General features: G+C 48.7%; 1 protein-coding gene across 1 annotated transcript in view; it reads right to left on the reverse strand.

Moving 5' to 3' along the window:
* RALGAPA2 (Ral GTPase activating protein catalytic subunit alpha 2) overlaps positions 1-24,077 on the reverse strand; it is a 98,122-nt gene that overhangs the window by 59,632 nt on the left and 14,413 nt on the right. The window contains exons 7-23 of the mRNA XM_056487853.1: positions 23,563-23,678; positions 22,508-22,646; positions 20,750-20,949; positions 18,785-19,021; positions 18,335-18,508; positions 15,728-15,865; positions 15,074-15,222; positions 14,787-14,898; positions 14,156-14,393; positions 13,098-13,262; positions 10,502-10,639; positions 9,918-10,000; positions 9,011-9,104; positions 8,647-8,826; positions 6,964-7,157; positions 6,472-6,570; positions 6,099-6,254 (exon numbers count right to left, since the gene is read on the reverse strand). Coding sequence (XP_056343828.1) covers positions 6,099-6,254; positions 6,472-6,570; positions 6,964-7,157; positions 8,647-8,826; positions 9,011-9,104; positions 9,918-10,000; positions 10,502-10,639; positions 13,098-13,262; positions 14,156-14,393; positions 14,787-14,898; positions 15,074-15,222; positions 15,728-15,865; positions 18,335-18,508; positions 18,785-19,021; positions 20,750-20,949; positions 22,508-22,646; positions 23,563-23,678 — 2,612 coding nt within the window. The remainder of the gene's footprint in view (positions 1-6,098; positions 6,255-6,471; positions 6,571-6,963; positions 7,158-8,646; positions 8,827-9,010; positions 9,105-9,917; positions 10,001-10,501; positions 10,640-13,097; positions 13,263-14,155; positions 14,394-14,786; positions 14,899-15,073; positions 15,223-15,727; positions 15,866-18,334; positions 18,509-18,784; positions 19,022-20,749; positions 20,950-22,507; positions 22,647-23,562; positions 23,679-24,077) is intronic.

Below are 24,077 nucleotides of genomic sequence, written 5' to 3' on the forward strand. Positions count from 1 at the left end.
CCTGAACCAGAGACCCCCAGAACGTGTCCACGTGCTCAAGCTAAAGCTGACAAACCCAATTTTCTCTACATGAAGAGATGCTTTAACACCACCACAATTTTGTCAAAGCCCTGCTAAACACCTGCACAGCCCTTACTTAGTGTCTGCAACAGCAGCATCCCATGAAGAAACTGCTACACGTTCAAATAAACAGTATCAGTTTCTAACATAGTTGCAGATAACGCTTTCACTTTCCTGAATAAGCTCGAATGCCACTCACGTTAATGTTTAAACTGGTTTTAATCACTTCCTTTGATACATTTTGAGTCAATATAGGTCAATGCAAACACCGAGAAGGGAGCAGATGGAGCTCATAAAGTGGGCGCTAAACTCTGGGTCGGCGCAGAACAAAGGACCTACCTGGTGCTAATTAAGGCTGATTAACGCTCCGAGCTGGCACAGCACACCTGTACAGGTAAGGCCGGGCTGGCCCTGAGCGGGGCAGCAGATGGGAGCAGCCTGCTGCTGATAAACGAGCCTGGGCTAACCTGGCTGCTGCCAAGCACTGCATCAACTGCAGTCCTGTCCTCACCGCAGAGCTCCCACCTGCCACACACCCGGGTCCCAGAGGGGGCAAGGAGAGCCACCAGCCAGCTCCTGTCACACACCAGCGCTGGGACAGCTCACACAAAAATCCACAGGGCTGCAGGGACCTACCTGCCAGTTAGATGTGGTGCTAATGAAAATAAACCATTCTCCATAGTGAGAAACCTTTCATAAATCCCTCTGAAAAACTCTCCTGGGCTTCCCTCTGAATGCCCAGAGGGGGCAGATGGCTGCAGTGACACCCAGCAGGGACCAAATCCCGAGGGACAGTCCGACATGAACATGCTCAGCCGAGCTCACTCTGGGCACTGAGCCTCTCACCTGGGCACTGAGCATCTCACCCATGATCTCACCTGGGCACTGAGCATCTCACCTGGGCACTGAGCATCTCATCCAGGATCTCACCTGGGCACTGAGCATCTCACCCAGCATCTCACCTGGGCACTGAGCATCTCACCCAGCATCTCACCTGGGCACTGAGCATCTCACCTGGGCACTGAGCATCTCACCTGGGCACTGAGCATCACACCCAGCATCTCACCTGGGCACTGAGCATCTCACCCAGCATCTCACCTGGGCACTGAGCATCTCACCTGGGCACTGAGCATCTCATCCAGCATCTCATCTGGGCACTGAGCCTCTCACCCAGCATCTCACCTGGGCACTGAGCATCTCACCTGGGCACTGAGCATCTCATCCAGCATCTCACCCAGCATCTCACCTGGGCACTGAGCATCTCATCCAGCATCTCACCCAGCATCTCACCTGGGCACTTTGGTCCCTGCCCCCAGTGACCCCACAGCCCAGGCAGGGCCAGCCCCAGCCCAGGCCAGGTGCCCCATCTGTCCCCTCTGCCCCATCTGTCCCCTCTCCCAGCACCCCAGGGTCCAGGGCAGCAGTCTGGGGTGTTTATCAGCAGCAAGAGGCTGTGAGAGGCTGGGCAGCCAGGACACCTGTGCTATCAGTGACAGGGCAGAATCAGGTAACTCAAACACAGCCCAGCTTCCTTCCCTCCCTGCACACCTAAACTCCAGGCAGCAGCTCCAGCCTGGCCAATGAATCACTTTAATTGAACACTGTGTACACAGCAACTGCAAAACACAAGCCATAAGAAAAACATATGGTGATGGCCAGGGAAATTGGTTTACTCATTCTGCACAGTGTTGTTGCTTTACTTCTTTCATAATTGACCTTTAGAACGAAAAATGTGTAAAATAATTTTGGTTTATTATGGCTCCAAACCTTTCAGCAATTACACAAAATGAAAATTTCAAAGGAAGTATTCATTCTGGAAGCATTCCCATTGTTTACATAATTGCACAGCTATAATTTAGTGTTCATGTTGTTAAAGAAAAGTGAAAAAAAAGGACCATTATGGACTATTTCAATTCAGAGTGATGCTGTGTGGTGTTAAAGCTGGGGGAGAGGGGAGAGGAGGGGGCAATAGCATGCATGTCCTTCTCAAAAGCATTAACCCTATCAACAGCATCATATTTCATATAGCTTAATCTAGTAATTCAGATTAGGAACTCGTAAACATCCACCGAGCAAGCGAAAGAAATTTATGCAAGTTCACAGAAAGGTCAATTGCAGAAATATTCCTCACCCAGTTTCTGCCCCAGCTTTGGCAGATTACAGGTGTAACCAAATAGGCTGCCAGCTGCCTTGCTCACGTTTCCCATTGTCCCTGGGCAGGAAGAACACGGATTTCTCCCTGAGAGTTCGCTCTGTTCCTCACCCACAGACACCTCGCTGCCAGCTGGGATCCACAGAAAGATTGCTAATTTACACAAGACTTGACACTTCCCTTTTCCTTTCCTAAAGGAACAAATGCTTCCAGGTACTTCTGCCCAGTTTTCCTACCTGCCATGACATTTTAGTAAGAGTTAACTTGTCAAAAATTAAGTTCCAACACAAATTTATGAAGTACTTAAACAAGCTCAGGAGACCCAGGATTAATTTATCAGAAAGCTCCATTTCAAGGTGCCAGGTAAAACCTAACCCCAAACCAGTCACATTTTATAACCCAAGCCCCTTGAGGCTGGAACAGCACAGAACACCCACCACAAAACCAGAACGTGGGTGGGATGGGTGCAGCTTAGGAAGGACAAATGAAGTAAAACAAATAGAAAAGAACAGAACCACCCACATCAGCCCCAAGTGCACAGCTCCTGCTGTTGGCAGGACCTGGCTCCCCCTTGCTCCCAGTCCATCTTCCAGCTCTTTTCCCCAGCACTGCCCTCTCTGCCTGCTCTGGGTGAGCAGAGGGGCATGTGAGAGCTCCTGTGAGACCCTGGCATTTGGACTTTTGTTTGCCCCTACTGGAAACGTGCTGTCTGTTAACACTTCTTCAAAGCACATAATGGGAGCACACAGGCACATTTTCTGAAGAAAATGGGATAAGGGGTGGATGAAAAGAGGGAGAAAATCATGGCAAGAAGTCTCAAGAAGCTAGAATAGGGGAACCTAAGCCTTAATAGACTACATTAGGGTTATTTCCTTTTAAATGGCAGTCTGGGAAAGAATCTAAATGGCACCATGGTCTCTGTACAACAGCATCAGGCAGAAACCAGGCTAGAGGCACCCACTGCACAGGGGACAAAAGCCAAGCTTCTCACTCTTTGTACCTCTACAGGGCTGCTCCTGCCTGCTGAGGGACAACTGGGCAGAAAGATACAAAACCCACAAGTGCTGGGGGTTTTTAATGCCAGACCAATGTTGATACAAACAGGTCATTCATGACTCCTCTGCTGAAAAATGCTTCCCATTACAAACTAGCATTTCCCACTCAGAGAGCTCCAGTGGCTGTTTCTAGAAGTTCAGAGCTGCTGCAGCTTCCTTTCCATCATCACCTGCAGTGCCTTTGGAACAAAGTAAGAGCCTTGGACAACAGGCACTGGTACCTCAGCACTTCCCACCCATGGCATCCCTGCACTGCTGAAGAACTGAGCCAAAACAAAGCTGCAGAGTGCCCTGGCTGCAGGCAGGCTGTGCTCCTCAGGCAGGCCTGCTGCTTGTGCTGACATTTGATCACCCAGGACATCTGCCAGCTCAGCTGGACTGCAGAGATTGCCCTCCCATTCCATATTTCAAGCTTGTTCTGCTCTTGGTACCACTGAACTGAAAAAGCCACCAGCAGAGTCTCCTTCCTTGGCCATGCACTGTCCTTCCACAGAGAACCTCTGAGGTCTCTGCCTCTGACCCCACTCCAGAGGGCCTCTGGCAAGTCAGCATGACCACACTGATTAAGTGTGCTTGTTAAACTGACTCCCAAAGCCAGGAAAGCAGGTGAGCCCCTTGCTCCCTTTGCAGGTAACACCAGGCACAACAACTGATGCTCACCCTGGTAACAGGGTGAGACTGGCTAAAATACAGCACTGAGCAGCAGGGGGTTGAAACCTGAAAAAGGATTGAAAACCTCTTTTTACAGTGTTCCTACCAGTAAGCACCTCACCTGCACTGCCTTTCCTCTCAGACTATGAGCAGAAATTTAGAAGAAATAAGAAACAGCGACACAAAACTCTACAGAATTCTTAGGAGACAACCACCAGCACCCTCAAAGGATTATCCAAGTGCCAGAAATACCTGAGCTGAAGAACCCCAATCATGCCAACAGCTGATTTTCTGAGAAGTGTTGGCAGCTTTTTTGGATTGTGTTTTGGTACTTTAGTTATTCAGCAAAGAGGAGGAAGCTGTGGGGCAAGGAGACACTTACTGACTTTTCCAGGTGAATGATGCAAAAAGTGCTGTTACAGTCAGCAGCAGCAATAAAACAGCACTAATAAAATCCATTCCTTTTCCTGGTTCAGGTACCTGTAAAACACCCCAGACCCTCACCCAGCCCTGGCCCCTCCAGTGCCCCCTGACTGCTGCTCTCTGCAGAGGTGATGCAATCCTTGCACAGAATTGTTCACTCCTCCAGGGATGGCTGTTGTTAGACACTTCCACATGGACAAATTAGCTGCAGCTCATTACCCTGCTGCCTCCTCTGCTGAGCTAATTGCTGCATCCCAGGCTGGCAACCTCCTATAAAACCCACCTCACACTGCTCTTTTGTGCACCCCTGAGAGAGGGCTGCAAGGCTGGGAATAACACTGTGCTCCTTTACAGCACATGCAGAACTGCATTATTCTGTTTTTCCAGCCACACAGCACAGCAGCAACTTCCTATTCTCACATCCTTGAGTGAGTGAGTGCTCAAGAAAACATTTGTCACACTAAACCTTTCAGGTCAAAAAGGTTCCTTATTGTAACTGGAGCTGCCTTTCAGTGGCTTTCCCACAGAAATGCTGAAAGTTGCATTAGTGATCCATACAGAAGGAAAACTCCTCCATGAGACACCTCCTACCCTTCCTTCTGTGAACACTCCTTACAAGGGAGAAATGTATGCCTGTGCTTAGCAGACAAACCCAACCTGTGCTAAAAAGGCCACCCCCAAGTTCATTTTATTTCTGAAATCCTGGAAAGCAAGCTAGGATCCCTGTTCCACATCCCCTCTAACAGAAAGTCTCCTACTCTCTGAGCACCCAGCAAGCACCTTGGAGCCAATGGCTCTGGAAATACAGCAGCAGGAACAGGGATCCTGCCTCCCATCAGTGCCACACTCCAGGCACTGCCAGCCACAGCCAAGGAGGGACACACACACCAGCAAACCTGTGGTCAAGTGTGCCACCAAGAGGCAAACAGCCACCACTGTGGGGAGCAAGAACAAAGAGCAGCAGCCTGCAAAACATCCAGGGAAACCTGGGATGGGCAGTGTGGGGCTGCAGAATATCCAGGGAAACCTGGGATGGGCAGTGTGGGGCTGCAAAACATCCAGGGAAACCTGGCATGGGCAGTGTGGGGCTGCAGAATATCCAGGGAAACCAGAGGGATGGGCAGTGTGGGGCTGCAGAATATCCAGGGAAACCTGGGATGGGCAGTGTGGGGCTGCAAAACATCCAGGGAAACCTGGCATGGGCAGTGTGGGGCTGGAAATACCTGGGGAACCCTGTGCAGCTGCAGCAGGACTTGTAGGATTTTCCAGGAGAAACCCCCTGCCTCTCTCTTCTTATCTATTTAAAAGGAGTTTTCCAAAAGCTCTAACTTTTTAGGAGGGAAACTGAGGGACAAGAGTCTGGTGACAGTTCCTTCCTTCCCTCTTCCACCTCAGAAACAAACCTGTCTGGTTTCCTAGAGGCACCGTCAGTAACTCCCAGAATTTCCTGAGGGTCCCTGTGCCCTTTGCTGCCCCCAGCAGAGCTGCAGCCCTTGCTCTCACTGCTGGAGGTGTTCTTAGGCAGTTTCATTTTGCCCAAAGGGTATTTCTCAGTGTTTCCACGAGCACTGAGCTGTCCCTGTGACACAAACCCCGCCCAGGAGCCCGACTGAGCCTTTCCTCGCCTCGCACCCAACGCTTCACTGCGCCGCGGGACGGGGAGCCCCGGCACAGCTCCAGTGCCAACCCAGCAGCTCTGGGCAGCCCCTGGTGCCCCCCTGGCAGGGCAGCAGTGGCACGGGGAGCCCAGCTGGTACCTGATCCTCGCTGGTGAGCCCCAGGCGCAGCACGAAGTAGAAGTGCAGCAGGAAGTCGGAGTTGGGCAGCAGGTCCTGGCGCCGGCTCATCATGGCGCAGAGCAGCCGGAACGCCTGCAGCTTCCCCTCCTTGTACTCGCTGGGCAGCGTGGCTGCCTGCAACAGCAGCACAGCTGCATCACTGCCTGCTCCCCTTCCCTGCCTCCCTGCAGCCAGCCCGCCCACCCCAGCACCCAGTAACTCTGCCTGCACCACGCAGCCTCTGCAGGGCACCCGCAGGCAGCCACGGGAAAAGGTACAAATGAGCCTGAACGCACGCCCACTCTGCTCTGACACAGAAGAGAATTCTCCTGTGGAGAGTTTCAGGGCTGACCTTGAACAGCCACGATGCAAATATCCTGAGAGGAGGGATCAGGACGGGAGGAGAAGGAGTTGACTGATTGTCCACGCTGATGGCGAGGTTGTCCCGGATCTGATGGATTTCAAAGAAGAGTGTTAATAAAACCAGTATCCTTTTAATGCTTTAGTTTTACTTACCATACAGAACTGTTCCCACTTCAGCCAAAGCCACCAGAAAGCCTGTTCTACGCTGCTGCTCCCTGGCCAAAGCAAACATTACCACTTTGAGCCACACTGTGGGCCTTTACACAAACACCAATGCCTGTACTCCTTTTTTCTTTGCTACTGTTTCCTCACCCCATTTAAATTCCCTTGTCATTGGACAGGATTTTCTGTTGGAAACCAAACAAGACAAAGCCCTCCCATGCCATGCTTATCCTCCAGGTGTTAACACTGAATCCCAGTTAAGAATCATTTCCACAACAGAAGAAAAGTGTCATTGCCATTAGCTGTAACTACCACATACCTTTGCAAGTTTATACCACAGCTCATAAAGGTAGCCAAAAACTTTGGCATGGATCTTAGGTGACTGTATGTTGTTCACATCTCCAAGAATTCCCAGGATTCTCCTCCACAGCACAGCAGCAGAATCAGGATGCCAACCAATAAGGCTTCCACCAGCAATTATGCTGCAGTCATCAGCCAGGAACTCACTGCTGTCTGTAAATTTAAAGTGTCCCATTCCAAGTTACAAATGCAGCCTAACCACGAATCTGGTCAACAAAATCTGGTCATTACTCCTCCTAACCATCTCCCATCCCACCAGAATTCCCTCCCCCAAATCTCTCTCTTTCATGGCTGGAGCTGCTCGTGAGTTAAAGAAAAACAGGGCAGCAAGTGCAGGCAAAGGGGTGGCAGGTGACAGGGCCACAGGGCACAGGTGCCACACCACACTGTCCCCACCCCAGAGGGCTTTGCAGCAGGGAGGCAAACACAGCTAAATGCAACATTCAGGTACCTGAGGGATGCATTCAATCAATAACTGGCTCTTGTGGGTAATATTGCTGTATTTATAGAAGCCCTTTCTGTTTGTTTTTTTTTTTAAGCTCACACAGTGTAGCAAGACCTGGCAATGCAACTGGACAAAGGAATAAAACCCCATGGCTGAAGAGCCTTGAGAAATGTGCTCAGGCATCAGCACTCACACAGAGCAGCTCCTTGGAGAGCAGAGAGCACAGAGAGCAGGGCCTGCAGAAGGCTGTCAGGGTAATGGGATGTATGTTTTTAAGCAGCACAAGCCCACACTGAAGTGCACATTTCAATGCCAAGAGCTGGCAGTGCTCTGCTGTCCCAGGCAGCACAGCTCCAGGAGTACCTGCAGCAGCCAAGGAGTGCAGGAAAGAAACCTCCACAGAGGCAGAGGGAAAAAACTCATGTCCCCTGAGGACTCAGAGAAGATTAGTGAAATAAAAAGCATTTTAGTTGCTTTTATGTTTGAATATACTTTAAAAACAACTTTGGGGATTTTTTCCCCTTCCTGTGCTGCAGCATTACAAAGCCCCAAAGTGCTAAACCAGATGTTATTTACTGAGCACACTAGAATGTCCCCCTCCTGATCTGTGCTCAGGGCAGTGCCATCTCTGCTGCCCAGTGGTGCCAGTGCTGTTCTGCCTCACCCATCAGGTCCCACAGCAAAGCAAGCTGTGACCTGGTGTGCAGGAGTGCAGTCAAGGGCACTGTGGCTCTGCTGGGCCATTACACATCTGTCACCCCACTCCTTTCACATTACCTGCCAGGTTACTATGTGTGATTCTCCCTCCTTGCAGCCCCAAAGGAGCAATTCTTGCACCACAGCCATGAACAATGAGCTTACCATGGGCAGTATTACCCTTTGCACAGCAGCAGCCCCAGCAGTGGGAATGGGTGTGCTCCCTCATTAAAGCACAGATATTGCAAAGCAAAAGTAACCATGAAAAAGTACCCTGGAAACTGTGTATCCACTAGGAAAGCAGCCCGTGAGATATTCCTACCTAACTGCATGCAGCTCCTGGCTGAGCAAAGGTACCTTTACAAACTGCAAAGAATTAAACACTGATTTCCCATCAGTCAAAATGCACAGTAAGACATTTCCTGCTGTGAACTGCAACCTGCTCGCTAGAAACACGAATTAGAGAGTGCTGTACTCCACCCAGAGGCGGGCCCAGGGTACCTGTGAGGTTGGCAGGCTCCTGCGAGGGGCTGAGCTGCAGCCAGGGCGGGGCTGCGGGGTCCCCGCCCGGCCCCGCGGCCAGCCCGGCCTCGGGCTCGTCCTCAGCCCCCTGCCAGGCCACCAGGGCGATGTCCACGTCAGCTGCACAGCCCAGGGAGGCATCGCTGCTCAGGCTCTCACCTGCAAGGAGCACGGCCTGATGGAGGCACAGCCCTGCACACAGCACAGCCCTGCACACACCTTCACACCCATTCAGATCACCCCTGTGACAGCTGAGTGCCCCACAGAGGTGTCTGAGCTGTCCACAACAGAATCCCAGTGCTGGCTGCAGGTGCTGCCCTGACCAGAGCACTGGGGCACTCACTTTTCTCTCTCTCTCTGTAATAGCCATGTGACTGCTGCAAGTCTGCTCCTCTCAGATCCAGCTCAGCTGTGCTGCTGCTCCTCCTCATCAGCACCTGCAGAGACAAAACCCATCTCAGCTCACCAGCTCTCAGCGCTGCACCACACTCCAGCAAACTTCTCAGCCACTAGAAATTAACCACAACCCAGTCAAGGCATTCTCATGAATACTCAGATTACCCAAGTGTTTGTCAGTGTCCTTTGGAAAACATCAGGCTTCCCACTCCATTCTTTACCCTCCCTTCCACAACCTCAGTTTTCACACCAACAGGCAGGATGTTTAACCTCTGTTCTTCCAACACATCTGAAATTATTTGTTAAAGTATTAAAAAAGGCTAAAACCTTTCAGCCTTCAATTTCACAGAGATGATCAGGCTGAGTCATTTATTGTTTTGACTGTTCACTCAAAAGTTGCCATTAAAAATGTATGAGGTTTGTCTGTGCTAATGTCAGCTCACACTAACATCTGCCATGCATGGCTGCTGAGAGGAACTGGGCTGAAGCGTTTTCATCAGTGCTTCAAACCATCAAACACTTATCCCAGTGCACTGCAGCTCTGTAATAGCCATGAATTATTTATCTTTTAAAAGTTACAAACTTCTTGTTGATGTTTAATATTTTAAAAAAGGACCAGAGCCTTGTGTAAGATGAGAACAGACATACACCTGCAGACACAGCTGATGGGATCAGGAGACACAAACTGATCACACCCAGCAGGACAATAACCTGCACAGCTCACAGATTCCATGCTAGAAATGGGATTAATCACTTCTCATACTTTCACCCCCTAGAGTTTCTGAGTGCTAAAATGCATTGGAAAGGAACCACTGCTCAGATCTTAGCAGAAATTACTTTTGAGTTTGCCTTACTTGCTCAGCTTCGTGCTCCTTTGCATATCCCTTATTTTCCTGAACTGACTTGGAGTCTGAAGTTGAATTTCCAGCCTTTTTACCTAGAAGTTTCAGAAAGGAAACAAGAACTATAAACACACAGCCAGTCCTGTGTAACTTCAGCAATGTTTGCACATTTCATATTTATCATCAAGGGCCATACAACACTTAAATGGGATACCAGATGCTTTGAAATATCCTTCAGAAGTGTAACACACAGGAGAGGAACTGAACTCCAACTGCAGCTTGAATACACAAAATTTAAATGCAAGTTGGGTGGAAAAAAGTCTGAGTTAGGTTCAACATGCACACACATTCCAGGTTTCATTTCTGGCCTCCCTGCTTTACTAAAGGTCACATCCTGCATTCAAGGTCTCTAACTTCTTCAAAAAAGTTCTTTCAACAACTTACCAACTATATAGTGACTAAGAAAATGAGACTGAGAGCATTTTAGAGGAGGAGAGATGGAAACCAAAGTAAGAAAGAACAGTATTTCTGAGGCCAAACAAGTCTTAACACTTTTCCTTGAAAAACACAGTATTGCTGTACTTTATTAAAATTACCTTGAAAAAAATCAGAGGGAATCTGGTCTGCAATATCTGAAGTGCTGCTGCTTCGAGTCAGCTGCTGCTCTTGGTCTGCAAATGGGCCTGCAGCTTCTGCTCCTTCTGCACTTTCCAGCTGCTGGGATTCTTCAACTTCTGTTGATTTAATTACAACACAAAGCATTTGCAGGAGCTCATGTGTACATCTGTGAACCCCTTGCCTAAGAAAGCTCTGTGAAAAAGTGACCCTTGCAAATATTTAAATCTCCCAAGTTATAATTTAAGTTCTATAAAATAGCCTTTAAAAACCAGTAGAGTTTAGAGAGAGATGCATGGGCAGTGTAAAAGGTCTAGAAAAAGAGAGAAGTGATTTTGGGAGTTAACAAAAAGGAAGAGGTCCCATGAACACAGCTGGGTTTCAATGCTGGAGATCCCAACTGGCCCCTGTTCATTCTGGAGACAGAAAGAACAGAGCAGAGGCAACAACACCCCCTTAAAGGCAGTTTTTCTTTTTGGGGAGAAGGTGGCTGCACCCCCTGAGTGCCCCCAGAAAGAGGGGAAGGGAGGAGGAATAGAGAAAAATAAAAACCCAGAATAATGAAAGCTCTGAGCTACACATAACTTGGGTTTAGCCTGTGAGGACAAACCCAACCAGGCAGCTTTTGGTTTGGCTGTAACTGAAAATGAGAAACAAAAGGAGGAGAGAGAGGCATGAAAATTCCAAAGAGAAATTAAACTGAGGTGCTGGGGAAGGAGCAACAGGAAATCTTGAGATTGTGGAGCAGCACAATGCTTTTAGAAATGCATTTCTCTCAGCAACTGGGAAAAAAAAAACAAAAAAACAAACCAAAAAAAGCTAGTAACACTCCAGTGTTTCCATCCAGCAGTGTGCAAGTTTTAATATTGCTTCACTACTTAATAAACACAGTAGGTATTTCAGAAATTATCTCAGGAGGCACAGGCATGAAAATGAACATTTCTGGTATTTACTGACTTCAGCTGGATCCATACAGTAATAAAATAAAACATTCCATGCAATTCACTACTGCAACAATCTCAGCCTTCCCCCCAAGATAACTTGAGGTGAAAACACACCAAAGATGTCTCCCTGAGCATGAATCCCCACAGGGCCATAAAACACCATGCACAGAACTCTCCCTTCCCCTGCCACTGCAGGCAATGGCTCTGGGCAGGACTCAGGAGTCACAAATCCCTCCCAGAAAATGAAGGAATTTTCACTTTAGTTACCAGGCAATATAGATCTAATTGCAATTGATGGCAATCTTTAAAATCAACATGAACAAAACCTGCTTTGCAAACCTTCTGAGAAGAACCAGCTGGACAGAAAGGGAACAGAGAGAGCAGTTTAAAAATACAAAGAACACTGATATCAAAGGTGACTTTAAAGTACAGTACCTGAGAGCCTGTGAGAGCAAGAAGTGTAAGAGATACCAGGGAAGAGAGAGCTCACAGTGTGAAGCAGAAGAGGCACACTTTTAGTGGCTGGCAGAGCCTCAGAAAGATGGACACAGTTGCTGATAGACTGGCTTCGCTTGGCTTACAGGAAAAAACAGAGCAATAATTGTATCAGGAGCACAGTGAAGTGCTGCAGTTCTGAGAGTCACAACACAACAGACCCAGGGCTTGAGGATAAAGCTTCACAGCAGTATTCCTGGGGTTTCTCCCCTGAGAGGTAAGTTAATACTGTGCAACACTCTCTCACTGAAAGGGCAAAAATCAGGGATTTCTGCTCCACAGCAAGTGTGGAAGTGCCTTTAATTTGAGCACACACCAACAAGAAAAGCCCTGGATCAGCACTTCCAGGTTCTCCCTACTGCTCTGGCAGGGTGTCAAAGGTGAAAATGCTGCAGCAGGAGAGGGAATCCTTCCCTGGAGCACACACAGTGAATCTGGCAATAAAACTCAGACTGAACTGGCTCCACTGCTGAGGAGCTCTGGGATCCAGGCTGGAGGCTGTGCCTCAGCCATGGAGCCACAACTCCTGAGGGTCCTCCCCCCTCCCAGCCCTGTGGTGAGGAGCCAGGCAAGGAGCTGTGCAGGGCTTTCCACAGGAGCCTGCCCCAGCAAACCAGCACTGCAAACACCCTGACATGAAATAAAGGGAGGCCAGGGGCAGCCTGCTGAAATGCTGGAACAAACCAGGACCTGCTCCATGCCTGGGGTCTCAGTCATCACCCCAACACTCCTCACCCCAGGCTCCTCCTGCTTTCCTCTTTCCAGAAGTAAGCAAGAGAGGAAAACCATGCCAAGAGAGAGAGCATATAAAGCAACTATGAAAGGATCACTTTATTTATTAAACACCTGGTTTACCTTGTGCTCCCAGGATTTAGTTGTACTAATACCTGTTATCTGCCTGACAGTAATAAATGCTTGCTAAGAACCAATAAAAATAGCAGTGTACCTCTCTAGAAAAAGCCCTGACAGGTTTAACTCCCCATTGAATGCCCTTACAGAATTCCCCAAAGCACTTTGGCTCTGTGCAAGACATCCAGGTGTGGGTGTGCCAGCTCTCTGCAGGGGCAGTTAAGGGCTGAGCTCAGAGGCAGGTTTAAAGCAGTGTCCCTGGGTGCCAGGGCACTCAGCTGTGCCCCACCTGTGGCTCTCTGACGGACAATGTTCCTCGCCTTCTCCACTCCTGGGGCCCCAGAGGTCGTGGCACTTCTGAATCTCATGGGCTCCACGACTTCAGGGTGACTTTTCCAGCTCAGTGAAAAAGATCTTCCCACTACAGCTGTCTTCTGAGGCTCCAAAACACCACCTTAGGACAAAGAACACAACATGTTCTGGCATTGGATACTCTGACACATTTTTTTTCTGAAGTACAAATGGACTCAGACACAGCAAATGTTAACACTTTAAAACAACACAGGCTAACTTTTAATATTAATGAAAACCAACTGGTACCTCAAACCATGTGCATCAATTTCAGAGGGCATGCAAATGCAGCTAAAGCACTGTAAATCAGAGACTTTACTAAAAACACAGGGAAAGGAATGTTTACAGAGCTGCCAGTGCCAGCCAGCAGCACAGGAAAGAACAATTCATCCCTGCTATCCAAACAGCTTGACCCCAGCTACCTCTCCTCCCCAGGGAAGGATGGCAACACACAAATCCCAATGATGCCTTGGGTTTTAGCTTTTAGATTTTTCAGAATCTCTGCTGCTTAGTGTGTAACTCTGGAACTTCACATTAGTTGTTAGTAAGTTTTCCTTACAGGGTAGTTGGACAAAACAATTCCTTTCTGGCTGGAGAATTAAGGACAACTGGTAGCCAAAAAGCAGAAACAACAGTGAGGGAAAGGGGAAAGCCAGGGGGGGTGAGACTTCATAGCCTGGGGCTGTGGTTGGACAATTGACCCCAATGTGTAGATGAACCAAAATTTGTAAAAGTGCAAAAACTCGTGACTGGGATTCACCTTGGATTAGATTTGGGTGTAGCCCTGGCCAGGCTGTATCTTTTCAGTAAATTCCTATTTTATTCCTTTTGCTCTGTCTAGTCTCTGCTCCAGGTCAGCCTTTCCAGGCAACACCAAGAGCTTCACATTGGATTACACAGGTTCTTACACCAGAGTAAGCAGTGTTTAACATTAAATTAACTTTTTTGCAATGTTTAACCAGTTTGCCACAAAACCACCGAAGCACAAAGACGAACCTTTGCCCCTCTGCTTCTTCTCCTTCTGCTCGCTGAGCTTGTCCAGGGGCAGGTTTGTCATCTCCACCCCGTAGACAGTCCTGGCCAGCACTGCAGTCAGCGAGTCCATGATGTTGGCCCACTCGGTGATGAGCTCCTCCCAGTGGGTGAGGGAGGAGAGCAGGCTGAGCAGCTCGTCCCACAGCTCCCGGGAGATGTACACGCTCAGGTTGGCTCTGATCCAGGCCACGATCAGCGTCTGAGGGGACAGGATCAGGCAGAGCTGGCAGAGGGAGTGCAGCACTACACACCAGTCACACCACCCAGCCTGGAAGTGCAGGAGGAACCACAAATCTCCCTGCTTATGAGATTACTCTCTCACTCAGTTTTGACTTGCCAGCTGGACTTTTAGGAGAACAGTTACTTGAACCTCACACTTTAGAGACACTCACTGAAAATATCCTGTCTGTGCTACCACAGTTTGTAACAGAGCAAGCCCAACCCTCCCTCTGTTAGTAACAGCTTACAAAATAATGACTAGCAAAACACAGAAAGCCCTACTCCCCAGTGATGCAAGTGGGTTTCCCAGCTCTCCACCAGAACCTGGGCAGCTGTTTCTAGACAGAGCAAAGCAAGCAGCCCAGTCACTCACTCGGAACAGCAGCCCCGCCATGCTCTGAGCAAATGTGTCCTTTGCCTGGCTCTCCTTTGGCTTCTGCATCACAGCCTCTGTGATTCTCAGCAGGATCTGCAGCATCTGCTCCCTGATTCCAAAGCAAAAGGTGTTCTGTTAGCCGTGCCTGCCCATTAATCCTCAGCAAAGCCCTGTTTACTGAGAATGTGACCATGCTTTGGACTTCAGGGATCGTTTGTAAAACAGCTGGCTTGGCTGTGCACTGCAACAACTTTTTCTGGTAAATGACACCATGTTCACCTTACCAGGTCTTTCTGTTCATGGACAGCTCCATGATCATGCGCCTGAAGATGCTGAGAACGGCTTTGCAAGCATCCACCTGCTCCTTCAGCAGCACAGGGACCTCAGAGCACGGCTCCAGCAGGAACACGTTGGCTGAGTTTGTCAGGAACACCTGGCATTGACAGGCATTGCAGTGTTAGCAGTGAGAAGGGGCAAGACCTACAACAAAATACTTGTGCTGCTTCAGTTAAACCTCCCCCTTTGATCAGAGGAAGTTCCACCACTTCACTTTTCTGTGTTATTCCAGCAAGTGCCATCACAGACCCACCAAGGCTCAGTCTGGGGTTGTGGGTGTCCCCTCTGCCTGGGCAGGCAACAGGACATTCCTCCAGCCATTCATTTCCTGCCATCATAGGCTTAAAAACCAGTATTTTCATTAAATGGAGCTCAGCACAAGTAAATGCATGGTTCTGACTAACTCCCAGTACCCACAGGAGGAAAACACTCTGTTAAAACACAGATCTCTGGCTTTAGGACAATCATGTGTGTTTCAGAGTGACACACCAAGTCCAAGCTGTGCCTCACAGACCCAACCAAGCCTCTCTCCCCCCATCTCAGGGATTGTAAAGGAATTTGCGGTGCCAGCTCAGCCCCAGGTGCCCCTGCCCCCCGCTCACCTGCAGCGCAGCCTGAGCGCCGGCCTTGACATCCCTGTCCTCGTCCTCCTGCACGCAGCCCCTGCTGACAGCGCTGGTGAACGAGTAGCTCCGGCCCCAGCTGGAGGAGCGCTTGTGCCCGCAGGGCTGGGAGCAGAGCTGCCGAACACACCGGGTTAGCCGCAGGGCAGGGAGGGGCACGGCCAGAGCACAGCACACGGGGTGGGGGAAACTCCCTGCCACACCCCCACTGCCACGGGAACTCCTGTATGTGAGCACTTCATTTCCAAACCAAGGACTGCCCTGCACACACCCACTGCCACGGGAACTCCTGTATGTCAGTGCTTCATTTCCAAACCAAGGACTGCCCTGCACACACTCACTGCCATGGGAACTCCTGTATGTTACTGCTTCATTTCCAAACCAAGGACTGCCCTGCACACACTCACTGCCACGGGAACTCCTGTATGTCAGTGCTTCATTTCCAAACCAAGGACTGCCCTGCACACACTCACTGCCACGGGAACTCCTGTATGTCAGTGCTTCATTTCCAAACCAAGGACTGCCCTGCACACACTCACTGCCACGGGAACTCCTGTATGTGAGCACTTCATTTCCAAACCAAGGACTGCCCTGCACACACTCACTGCCACGGGAACTCCTGTATGTCACTGCTTCATTTCCAAACCAAGGACTGCCCTGCACACACCCACTGCCATGGGAACTCCTGTATGTGAGCACTTCATTTCCAAACCAAGGACTGCCCTGCACACACCCACTGCCATGGGAACTCCTGTATGTGAGCACTTCATTTCCAAACCAAGGACTGCCCTGCACACACCCACTGCCACGGGAACTCCTGTATGTGAGCACTTCATTTCCAAACCAAGGACTGCCCTGCACACACTCACTGCCATGGGAACTCCTGTATGTCAGTGCTTCATTTCCAAACCAAGGACTGCCCTGCACACACCCACTGCCACGGGAACTCCTGTATGTGAGCACTTCATTTCCAAACCAAGGACTGCCCTGCACACACTCACTGCCACGGGAACTCCTGTATGTCAGTGCTTCATTTCCAAACCAAGGACTGCCCTGCACACACTCACTGCCACGGGAACTCCTGTATGTCAGTGCTTCATTTCCAAACCAAGGACTGCCCTGCACACACTGCCATGGGAACTCCTGTATGTCAGTGCTTCATTTCCAAACCAAGGACTGCCCTGCACACACCCACTGCCACGGGAACTCCTGTATGTGAGCACTTCATTTCCAAACCAAGGACTGCCCTGCACACACCCACTGCCACGGGAACTCCTGTATGTTACTGCTTCATTTCCAAACCAAGGACTGCCCTGCACACACTGCCACGGGAACTCCTGTATGTCAGTGCTTCATTTCCAAACCAAGGACTGCCCTGCACACACTCACTGCCACGGGAACTCCTGTATGTCAGTGCTTCATTTCCAAACCAAGGACTGCCCTGCACACACTCACTGCCACGGGAACTCCTGTATGTGAGCACTTCATTTCCAAACCAAGGACTGCCCTGCACACACTCACTGCCATGGGAACTCCTGTATGTCAGTGCTTCATTTCCAAACCAAGGACTGCCCTGCACACACTCACTGCCACGGGAACTCCTGTATGTCAGTGCTTCATTTCCAAACCAAGGACTGCCCTGCACACACCCACTGCCACGGGAACTCCTGTATGTCAGTGCTTCATTTCCAAACCAAGGACTGCCCTGCACACACTGCCATGGGAACTCCTGTATGTGAGCACTTCATTTCCAAACCAAGGACTGCCCTGCACACACTCACTGCCACGGGAACTCCTGTATGTCAGTGCTTCATTTCCAAACCAAGGACTGCCCTGCACACACTCACTGCCATGGGAACTCCTGTATGTCAGTGCTTCATTTCCAAACCAAGGACTGCCCTGCACACACCCACTGCCACGGGAACTCCTGTATGTCAGTGCTTCATTTCCAAACCAAGGCTTGAGAAAGCTTTAGCAGGTATGGTGCTTGAAATATTTTACACCACTTTTCATAGTAACGCTTGAATTTAAGTCCGGCAAAACTATAAAGTCTTTACAAAAAGTAAAAACCTCATAATTCTCACTTTTGTACCAATCAAACCTCTTATTTGGTACTAGAAAACTTCCCTTTAAAGTGTCACAGTGCCAACAGCATCAAAGAACTTTCACTGATGGTTCAAAACAGGATATCAATAGATGCTGCACAGGAACTGTATCTACAGGTAAATCTCCTCGATTAAGGGGTCCAGTATAAACTAATTAATACATACTGTCAAATTTTCAAGCACCACCAAAACCATGAACCATGAACCAGTTCTCCAGGCCTTAGGCCAGCAGACAGTCAATTTCAGCACTGCAGAACCCATCAGATTCTTCCAGGAATTTACATGTACACATGCAGGGAAATACCCACAAATGATGTTTCTCAAACCAACTGCACTCTAAGTGCTATTCAGTAACTATTTCAACAGTGAGCCCTAAATTAAAGCATTTTTTAAGCCCTACTCCCCACCCATTTTAAACTGTTACCCCTCTACAGGGAGATGTGAAAAGCCCCATATTGAGTAAGGAACAGGGATACCATACATGTTTACCGTCTGTTTGCACTGGGGAGTCTTCCAAGGGAACAACAGCATCCTGGCTGTCCTCCTTCTTGTCTGGCTCCTCCATGAACACGGGCTTCTCCTGCAGGATCCACTTCTGGTACACCTTCACCACCTTCCGTGTCGCTGATATATCAGAAGGCGGCAGCAGGAAAGCCTGAAATGGAAAACTCAGCATTTCACCCAGGGCAGAACAGATGTGGGACACACACACACACTGCCCCTTTAGGGAGCAAGCCTCAGTTCCCACAACAACTCCATAATCTCCTTGTTCAACTTACACCTAGGAAGGAGCCTGACCTCAGAGGTAACTGCTGTGACTGGCACCAAGCTTGCCCAGTGACCCCTGAGCACTGACCCAGTGCCCACCCCAAGGTGCCCCCCACCCTCTCCCCTCCCACAGAAGGGCAGGGCAGCAGGGAGGGGCAGTGACCTGGCGGAACACCTCGTTGACGAAGTTGACGTATCCGCGGGTGGAGAGGAGGATGCCCTGCACCATCTCGTAGACACCACGGTGCTGCTCCTCCACGCTGCACAGGCTGCAGCTGCTCAGCCTCCTGTCCCACAGGCTGCTGCTGCTGCTGCTGCTGCAGGGACCCCGCTCCTGCTCGCCCGCCGGCGCCGCCCCGCCCTCCGGCTCCGCGCTCCTCTCGGGGCCCGCGGCGACAGTCTGCGGGGACAGCAGGGACAGCAGGGACAGCCATCAGCCTGGGAGCTGGGATAGAGCCCTGTGTGGCACAGCACTGCCATCCCAGCAGGGACAGCAGGGACAGCAGGGACAGCCATCAGCCTGGGAGCTGGGATAGAGCCCTGTGTGGCACAGCACTGCCATCCCAGCAGGGACAGCAGGGACAGCAGGGACAGCCATCAGCCTGGGAGCTGGGATAGAGTCCTGTGTGATAGCACTGCCATCCCAGCAGGGACAGCAGGGACAGCAGGGACAGCCATCAGCCTGGGAGCTGGGATAGAGCCCTGTGTGGCACAGCACTGCCATCCCAGCAGGGACAGCAGGGACAGCAGGGACAGCCATCAGCCTGGGAGCTGGGATAGAGTCCTGTGTGATAGCACTGCCATCCCAGCAGGGACAGCAGGGACAGCAGGGACAGCCATCAGCCTGGGAGCTGGGATAGAGCCCTGTGTGGCACAGCACTGCCATCCCAGCAGGGACAGCAGGGACAGCAGGGACAGCCATCAGCCTGGGAGCTGGGATAGAGCCCTGTGTGGCACAGCACTGCCATCCCAGCAGGGACAGCAGGGACAGCAGGGACAGCCATCAGCCTGGGAGCTGGGATAGAGTCCTGTGTGATAGCACTGCCATCCCAGCAGGGACAGCAGGGACAGCAGGGACAGCCATCAGCCTGGGAGCTGGGATAGAGCCCTGTGTGGCACAGCACTGCCATCCCAGCAGGGACAGCAGGGACAGCAGGGACAGCCATCAGCCTGGGAGCTGGGATAGAGCCCTGTGTGGCACAGCACTGCCATCCCAGCAGGGACAGCACACTGGGATCCTCATGGAGAGCTCAGGATCCCCTGTGTGACACAGCACTGCCAACCCAGCAGGGACAGCACACTGGGATCCTCATGGAGAGCTCAGGATCCCCTGTGTGACACAGCACTGCCAACCCAGCAGGGACAGCACAGCAAACTTCAGCCTACTGCTCCATCCAAGAAGGAATTTGGTCTTTACAAACTGGACATTTCCTCCCAGCACTCATGTGACTGAATTGTCCACTCCACACTAAGAGTATAAAGGAGGGCACAGGCACAGTGGAGAGGAATGCCCAAGTCCCTTTATCTTGGGGAAAAGATGGATTGGACACATTATTATGCCCAGCATCTTTTTGGCAGGTTTTGCTCTGTGTGCATTTTGCAGCGCCTCAAACTCTGCTGCTTCTCTGCTGAGCCCACAGCTGACACTCACCTACAGTTCAAGATTGAATGTAAACTGAGATTGATTCTGAACAGGAAGCTGGAGAGTCTCTCAAAAACAGATTTATAAAATTCATTGTGAGGCCAGAGAAGCCTCAACCATGAGTTGATAAATGAAATATTTCTCTAATGTGTCATTGTAAAGAGCTGCTATAACTGAGAGGAAAACAAAGCAGCCTTTGATGTCTCTGGGAAATGGCCCATGCAACCACCAAGCATGACAGTTTACAGAGTAAATTCCAAAAGTCCAAATATAATACTGCTGAAGCTGGTAATGCTACAAGTTATGAGGGGGCAAAAAAAAACTTCTAGTGAATTACTGAAGGGTTTAGCTTGGAGATTTCCCCCTCCATCAAGGAAAATCAAATAAACAGCTACATCATTTATTCACTGTAGCATTTCTTTGTGCTCCAGCTGTCAGTGCAAGGTCAGCACATGTGCAAGAAGAGAGGTAAACTTTAAAGCCCACCTGAATAATCTTAGGGAGCATTTCCCCTCCATTTTTTGAATTCTGAACTGCAGTCAAATACTTCTTTTCAAGGAAGAAGGTGACGAGCCACTTGATGAAAACCACCCGAGCTGCCATGTAGGGGATTTTTGTGCAGTAGACACTCTCATTGTTCCGTGTTGCAGTCACATACACTGGCCTTGGCCTGACATCTGGGATGTCTGGGGGGGACAAAAAGGAAGGGAGAAACAAAATGGAATGCCAGCAACTGCTTCCCAACTCTGGGGAAATGTACAGAACACATCACCCAATGAATAACAGATGCAATGACTGACTGCTTCTATTCTATTCTATTCTATTCTATTCTATTCCTATTCTATTCTATTCCTATTCTATTCTATTCCTATTCTATTCTATTCCTATTTCATTCCTATTCTATTCCTATTTCATTCCCATTCTATTCCTATTTCATTCCCATTCTATTCTATTCCCTATTCTATTCTATTCCCATTCTATTCTATTCCCCTATTCCCATTCTATTCTATTTCATTCCCATTCCATTCCTATTTCATTCCCATTCCATTCCTATTCCCATTCTATTCTATTCCCATTCTATTTCATTCCCATTCTATTCTATTCTCCATTCTATTCTATTCCCATTCTATTCTATTCCTATTTCATTCCCATTCCATTCCTATTCTATTCCCATTCCATTCTATTTCATTCCTATTCTATTTCATTCCTATTCTATTTCATTCCTATTCTATTCTATTCCTATTCTATTCTATTCCTATTCTATTCTATTCCATTTCTATTCCATTCCTATTTCATTCCTATTCCATTCCTATTTCATTCCTATTCTATTCCTATTCCTATTCTATTCCTATTCCTATTCTATTCCTATTCCTATTCTATTCCTATTCCTATTCTATTCCTATTCCTATTCTATTCCTATTCCCATTCATTCTATTCCTATTCCTATTCCATTCCTATTCTATTCTATTCTATTCCCATTCCCATTACTATTCTATTCCATTCTATTCCCATTCCATTCCTATTTCATTCCCATTCCTATTTCATTCCATTCTATTCTATTCTATTCTATTCTATTCTATTCTATTCCTATTCCTATTCTATTCTATTCCTATTCCTATTCCTATTCCTATTCCCTATTCTATTCTATTCCCATTCTATTCTATTCCTATTCCCATTCTATTTCATTCCCATTCCTATTTCATTCCCATTCCTATTTCATTCCCATTCCTATTTCATTCCCATTCCTATTTCATTCCCATTCCTATTTCATTCCCATTCCTATTTCATTCCCATTCCTATTTCATTCCCATTCCTATTTCATTCCCATTCCTATTTCATTCCCATTCCTATTTCATTCCCATTCCTATTTCATTCCCATTCCTATTTCATTCCCATTCCTATTTCATTCCCATTCCTATTTCATTCCCATTCCTATTTCATTCCCATTCCACTCTCTTCTACTCTACTCTATTTATGCTTATATTCTGTCCTAGCTTTATGGCTCCTCAGGAGAATGTAACAGCTCAGCTCCTTCCTGGGGTTATCACTTGCAGTGCTCAAAACAAAGGAGAGCAAAAGGAAGGGCAAAAGCTGAAACAAGGAGCCAGCCCTGCCACAGTGTAAGTTAATTTACAGAAACCACAGAGAGCCAGCTCCTCACCCCACAGAGCTGCAGTGACACATCAGCAGGTACCAGGGCAGGCTCTGGCTTTTTCCACCTCAAAGGCAAAACCCAGCACTTACCCAGCACGGGTTTGTAGAGGTTGGTCAGCTTGGTAAAGGATGGGAACAAGTGGGGAAGGTAGTATTTTCTGAACAAAGTGAAAAGAAACTTAAAGCCAGTGTCTTGGTTCTCCTTGTTCTTCCACTCCAAGCTGGCAGCCTGTGGCAGGGAGTGAAGAGAGAAACAAACAGAAAGCTTGAAGTCAATCAGTTTTACTGACTGGTGTTTAACCCTGAACACTGAAAACAGGAAATACACTGCAGCAAGGGAAGAAACAGCAGAGTAGCCCAAAAGCACCTCCACAAACTGCAGGGATGGACAGACAGACAGACAGAGCAGACCCAAACCACCTTTACAAGTGGTGTGATACTGAGATGTACAACAAAGGCTGCTGTGGAAGTTGCTGATAATTTCTTACAGCCACTTTTTAAAATAAAACATTTATTCAAGATGACAAAACCCTTTCCAAATATTGTTTTGCTCTTGCCTTTTCATACTAGAAAGTGCATCTCAAATATTTAATTATAATTTATCTATTTTTTTAATAACATGCTCTTTAATGTTCATTGTCTGCACATCTTCCACTTTATTTCACATGTTGCTTAATTTGTATTTTTAACTATATGCATTATCTTCATTTATTTCCTGTACAGATTCATCTGATCTAATTAACTTTTCTGTACAAGTTTCTTGCATCCTTTTACAAACACCACAGAAGGCATCTCTCTTTATCTCTTCCTCCTTTCCATCCCTTTTCATCCAGGTGTGTGTGCAAAGAGAACAAACTGGATCTTTACCCCACATCAACTGTCTAAGAGCAACCACGAGCACACAGAACAGTCACTTTGGGTACCATTCACTGATTGTTATCACATCAGTGTGCCAAACTTCTTCTTTTCACCAACAACAGCACGAGGAAACACCTTTGAGATGACTTTTCATATAAAAACAAGAGTAAAAGTGCTGGGGGAGGGCAAACCCAGCTCCACACTGATGCAGCAGAGGCTCAGTTTTCTCCCACAAGCACATCCTCCAGATATGAACAGTTTCAAAGATCTGATTGCTAATTCCTCACCTGAATTACCATATATTTCAGCAGGAGCTGCAGAAAATAGCAGGTCTGGTCCTCTGCAATTTTCTCTCCAGAAACAGCTGGCAAAAGTGGTGTTATTTCTTCTGGGAAAATCTTGGCTAAAATCAAGTAATAAAAGCATAGCTCACATGAAAATAGGGAAATGGAAGATATTTTCTGTAGAAGATTGATTTGAAAATAGCCATTATGGCACTGCCAAGCTGTGCAAGCCCAGCAGCCTCTGGGATGTCCCAAGTCCTGGCAGATCCCAGTGAGGATGGCACCAGATCCACAGCAGCTCCAGCAGTGAGACAACAGGGGGAAACTCCACAAAAGCAGTAAAATGCTGAACTAAAACCACCCCAAAGAGCAAAGAGTGAACCCTGGCCACTCAGAGGGACAGGAGCAGGCAGCTCTAGAGATGCACCCATGGGCAGCTCAGAATTAACTCCAGGGACAGGCAGCAGCACCCATGGCCAGCTGGGAATTAACTCCAGGGACAGGCAGCAGCACCCATG

The sequence above is a fragment of the Oenanthe melanoleuca genome, chromosome 3 (assembly GCF_029582105.1).
Source record: "Oenanthe melanoleuca isolate GR-GAL-2019-014 chromosome 3, OMel1.0, whole genome shotgun sequence".
NCBI lineage: Eukaryota > Metazoa > Chordata > Aves > Passeriformes > Muscicapidae > Oenanthe > Oenanthe melanoleuca.